Source organism: Trachymyrmex cornetzi, unplaced genomic scaffold (assembly GCF_001594075.2).
Source record: "Trachymyrmex cornetzi isolate Tcor2-1 unplaced genomic scaffold, Tcor1.1 scaffold790, whole genome shotgun sequence".
Classification (NCBI taxonomy): Eukaryota; Metazoa; Arthropoda; class Insecta; order Hymenoptera; family Formicidae; genus Trachymyrmex; species Trachymyrmex cornetzi.
The window spans coordinates 139,788-144,771 of record NW_017300125.1 but is presented as its reverse complement, the minus strand read 5'-3'; the positions used below and the strand labels follow the sequence as shown (position 1 = coordinate 144,771).

The 4,984-nt window shown below is 37.0% G+C and overlaps 1 protein-coding gene across 1 annotated transcript in view; it reads left to right on the top strand.

Annotated features, from left to right (window-relative positions):
* LOC108768371 (target of wingless) overlaps window positions 1-4,984 on the top strand; it is a 94,597-nt gene that overhangs the window by 53,500 nt on the left and 36,113 nt on the right. Inside the window, exon 5 of the mRNA XM_018518771.1 lies at window positions 4,058-4,335. Within this exon, the coding sequence (XP_018374273.1) occupies window positions 4,058-4,335 (278 nt within the window). The remainder of the gene's footprint in view (window positions 1-4,057; window positions 4,336-4,984) is intronic.

The following is a 4,984-nucleotide window of genomic DNA, read 5'->3' as shown; positions in this document are numbered from 1 at the left end:
CGTCGGGGAGCGTATGGCGCTTACAATCGGTCTGAAGGGGATGTCCGGTTTGTGTACTTTTGGTAGTCCGTACAGTCTTGGTGGGAGCGGGTTTGTAGGCTCTTCACATACCTCGTCTTCTTCGCTTCTAGTGTTTTTAACTCCTAACTCCTCTGTTTTCCAGAATCTTTCGATTCTGTTATCCAACTCTTGTGTTGTGATTAAGTGACACATTGTAAGCTCTGGTTGATGGTCCCGGACCACTTGTTCTCCTCCTACTATCCATCCTAGACGAGTGTTTTACAAGATTGGTTGATTGCGCCTCACAATAGTTTCTCCTGGTTTTAAAATTTTCCAGAATAATCCTGCCCCAAGGAGGACATCGATTGGCCTCGGTTGGTCGAATTCTTGATCTGCTAAATCGATGTGATTGGGAATTACTAACTTTGTTCTGTCTAGGCGGACTTGTGGAATACACTCTGTGATGGCCGGCAGTACTAAACATTCCAATTCAGCTTTAAAGCTCGACGTGGTTGATGCTAATTTGATTTGTATGGACTTATTGATGGTAAGCCTTGACTTATTGACTCCGCTTATCGGTATTTTGATTTCTTTGCAGGATATTTTCAACTTATCAGCTAGATCCTTTGTTATCATATTTAATTAAGATCCTGGGTCCAATAAGGCCCTGCATTTATGTATGTTTTCGTCAATGTTACTAATATAAACTTGTGCTGTTGAAAGGATTACCCTCGTCATGTGTTTTGGAACACAATGTGTTACTATTTGGCAGTCTTCTTTCGTTTTTTGCTTCTGACTTTCCTGCTCCTGTAAATGAGTTTCTTTCTTCTCACTTACCAGAAACTGACTATGATGTATGGCGGGGACTGCTTCTGCTTCTACTTTGCTTGCCTCTTCAAGTTTTCTTTCCTGTTTCTCTCCGCTCTCGTGTTCTTTGTGCAATAAAGTGTTGTGCTTGAGATTACATTTCTTACATGTAGATGCCCAGCAATTTTTGCTCATGTGTCCCGTTTTAAAGCAATTGGTGCACAGATTCTTTTGTTTTATTTCTACATATCTTTGTTGTGGAGATAATTTCAAGAACTTTTCGCATTTAAAGATTAAATGAGAACCTGTGCAGTGAGGGCATATCCTTGCAGTTGCTGCTAATATTACTTTCTTGTCTGTCTTCTTCACTGATGTCGTTTCCGTTGGTGACTTGCTTTTGTCTGTCATTTCGAGCATTACACAACGTTTTTCCAAGAACGCCATTATCTCTTCCAACGTAGGTAATTGATCGGTTTGCTTCGGACTAATCTCTTTCTCCCATTCCTCTCTCGTTGTGCTATCGAATTTATTCGTGATTAAATATATGACAACAGTGTCCCAATGTTGCACTGGTAATTTTAAAGCTTGAAGCGAACGAAGATGAGACCGGACTTCGTCCACCACATTCCTGAGGTTTGCATGATTCGACTTTGTAACAGGGGGTAGCTCAAATAGTCCCTTTATATGCGTATTGATTATTAATCGCGTGTTTTCGTATCGCTTTTTCAATAAATCCCAAGCGATTTCATAGTTGGCGTCCGAGGCCTCCAACGCTGCGATTACCTTTAGAGCATTATCTCTCAATAAGCCTTGAAGCAACTGAAATTTCTGAATATCAGGAATATTTTTGTTGTGAACTCCTTGTTTGAATGCATTGAATGTGAGCCACTTGCTATATTCTCCATGAAAAGGTTGAATTGTCAATGGTGGGAGTTTCAATTTTACTGTTTCTCCTCCTTGATTACCTGTTGTTCTTTCTAGTGCTTGGAACTGTGCCTGAAGTTGCAATAATTGCTCATTTTGTTGAATTATTGCTCGTAGTTGTCTTTTTGCTGCGGCTAGAGCTTCATAATACACCTGTTCGTATTTCTCTCTATTTTTTGCGTGTTCTTCAATTGCTTGTTCGTCTTTCTGTTCATGCAGAATGTATTCTACTTCCTGATGCACTTCTTCAAATTCTCGCCAAACACCGGATGCTCTTTCGTAACGTTCTTGTAATTATTGAAGATCAATCTGACCTGACTTAGCGTAGTTGAGAAAATTTGTTAATTGTCGCTTTAAATTAGCTCGTTTTATTGCTAGTTTTTTATCCATTTTTATTTATTTCGAAATGGGATAAGGATTGAGGTTATGACTAAGGTTATTACTCTTGTATGAATTAAATTAGGGTGAAGGCATTGGGGCTCACTGACCTGAATCCAGACTTAAATTCTTCGTCCGTTTGACTGCTGTTGCGTCCTCTCAACGAGCCTCTCTTTATCCCTTGCGATTGTTAGCGTGATGTCCTTGGAGAGGTCGGGTGCGAGGGAGCGGTCCGTGCTTTTTTATGTGTACCTTTAGGATGTTCAGATCTCGCGCGGTGCCTTTTCGTGACTTGCCAGAGTCGAGTTCGCCTTCCTAACCTCAACTCGCTTGCCTGTTATACTGCCAGATTAACGTCGGATGTTAGCCTTTTATTTTCAACCCCTCTTTGTTGGCGCTGATTTCTTGCTAATCCGGCTCGAAGAACCATATGTTTGGGATTGAAATTACGCAATTCTTTTTTATTTGCGGTCTTTATTGAGAACGTGAATAATACTGCTTTTCTTGTCTCGTAGTAATAATAATAATAATGACCGAACGTCCGGGCAGTGATGCACATTTGGCTCCCCGGCAACACGAGAATCAGCCCCACCACTCTCGCTGTCTCGCTCGCTCTTGCGCAGCGGCTTCGTGAGAGGGAGCAAGACAGCGAGAGTGGTGGGGCTGATTCTCGTGTTGCCGGGGGACCAAATGTGCATCACTGCGTCCGGGGCGATCCTGCCAACCGCTCGCATAGATCGAATCGTTGACCTATCGATTTTCTTACAACCAATCAATGAGCGACTAAACGCTAGTATTATCGCGACTCTTAACAATTACCAAATCAGCAATAATGGGTGACAAAGGAGAGCCCATGAGCGTGCCAAAATTTTGATTATGAGTAATATTATCAAATCAAAAATAAGTGGAATCTAAAATTAATCGAACTGCAATCAAAAACTTCTTTTTAGGTAATTTACATTTTTTCGAAATAAAATTCCAGTTGTCATTGATACTAAAGCTATGTCCGTCGGTATGTTTGTAAAAAGAGAAACCACATCTAATGAAATTAATTTATAATTGTCGTCTATATGCATTCCTCTGAGCCCATCAACGAGTTGGAAACTGTTTTTTATATAACTTTCCGCTTTTGGAATTGTTTCAAACATTATGTTGTGTAGAAAAGAGCCTAAGGCGTATAACGAGCTACCTGTGAACGACACAATAATTCTAAATTGACAGTTCGGTTTGTGAACTTTTGGCAGTGCATAAGCTCTCGAAAGTGATCTATCACTGCACAATAAACGTCTATATTGGACTCTATTGAAAAAAATCACGTCACAAAATTATGGTACATAATAAAATTATGTAATTAAAACTTACGTAACGGTAAATTACGTAACGGATTGTTCCAAATCAGTATGTGATTTTTTTTAATCACGTAATTTAAAAAGTCACACAATGATATATTTTTTCTTTCTACTCCTATTATTTAATTCTTTAAAATTCGATAACTATGAAATCATATAATAGATGAAATTATTTTTAATATTATATGATTTTTCAAATTACGTGATTTAAAAAAATAAGGTAATGATTTGGAATAATCCTTTATGTAATTTATTTGTTTTAATTACATGATTTCGTTATGTAACTTTGTGATGTGATTTTTTTCAATAGAGGAAAGATTAATATCCCATCATATATCATCGTTTGGCATATAAGTTTGACTCAAAATTTAAAGAGCACAAAATGGACTAAATGCGTTACTCTTTGCATAAAAAGAGAAGGAAAAAGAAAAAAAAAGAAATATAATAAGATATTTTCTTTAATTATTATATCTTTTTAAATTATTGAAATGTTTTGTATATATTGTTACTTAATTATATATAATAAAATAAAAATATATTAGTAAAATGATGCAATATGTTTTTTTTACGCTATACAGCATTTTTAACATTATTTATAGATGCCTCAACAAGTACAGCAAGTGCAAGTGCAGCAACAACAGCAACAACAAATAATACATACGAGTCCACCTAGAGCAGAATTTATAAAATCTGAGGATTTACCGATGAAGTCTGAAACTTTATCTAGTTCTTCGTCGCCAGTAAACCCTTCACAAGTGACTATGACAGGACAAAGACCTTCACCGTGTATACATCAGGGATGCCCTAATCCTGCTATATCTAATAACGAATGGGAAGATGAATACTGCAGCAATGAATGTGTGGTCAGCCATTGCAGGCAAGGATATTATATTCAATTTCTCTGTCTTACAACGGAAATTTCACAACTATTTTCAAAATAACATTTATTTAACGCTTGGAACTATTTGTAATTAATTTTACGTTTAATGATTCATTTCCAAAATAATTTTTTAAACGTTTATTTAACGTTTATTAAATATTAATTTTACACTAATTTTTCGTTTGAAATAATGTTTCAAAAGAACGTTTTTTAAACATTTAATGTTAAATAAATGTTTCTTTTACATTAATTTTCCGTTTGACGTAATGTTTCGAAGGAACATTTATTAAATATTTATTTAACGTTTATTAAATGTTAATTTAATACTAATTTTTTGTTTACAATGATGTTCTGAGGAAACCTTTTTTTAATGTTTATTTAACGACAACTGTCCGGAACCGATTTGATTCTCCATGAAATATGTTGTAAAATATATATACAGGGTGAATGTTAATGCATGTCCCTACCTTTTACCATGGGAAGTGAGTTATCGACCGCAGCTGTGATTATCTAAACGGTGCAATGTGCATAGATGGCTGCCGCTTAGATCGCACATACGTGCTGAAGGCGGTGATGCACATTTGGCTCCCCGGCAACACGGAAAACCGCCCCACCATTTCGCCGCTGCGCGAGAGCGAGCGAGACT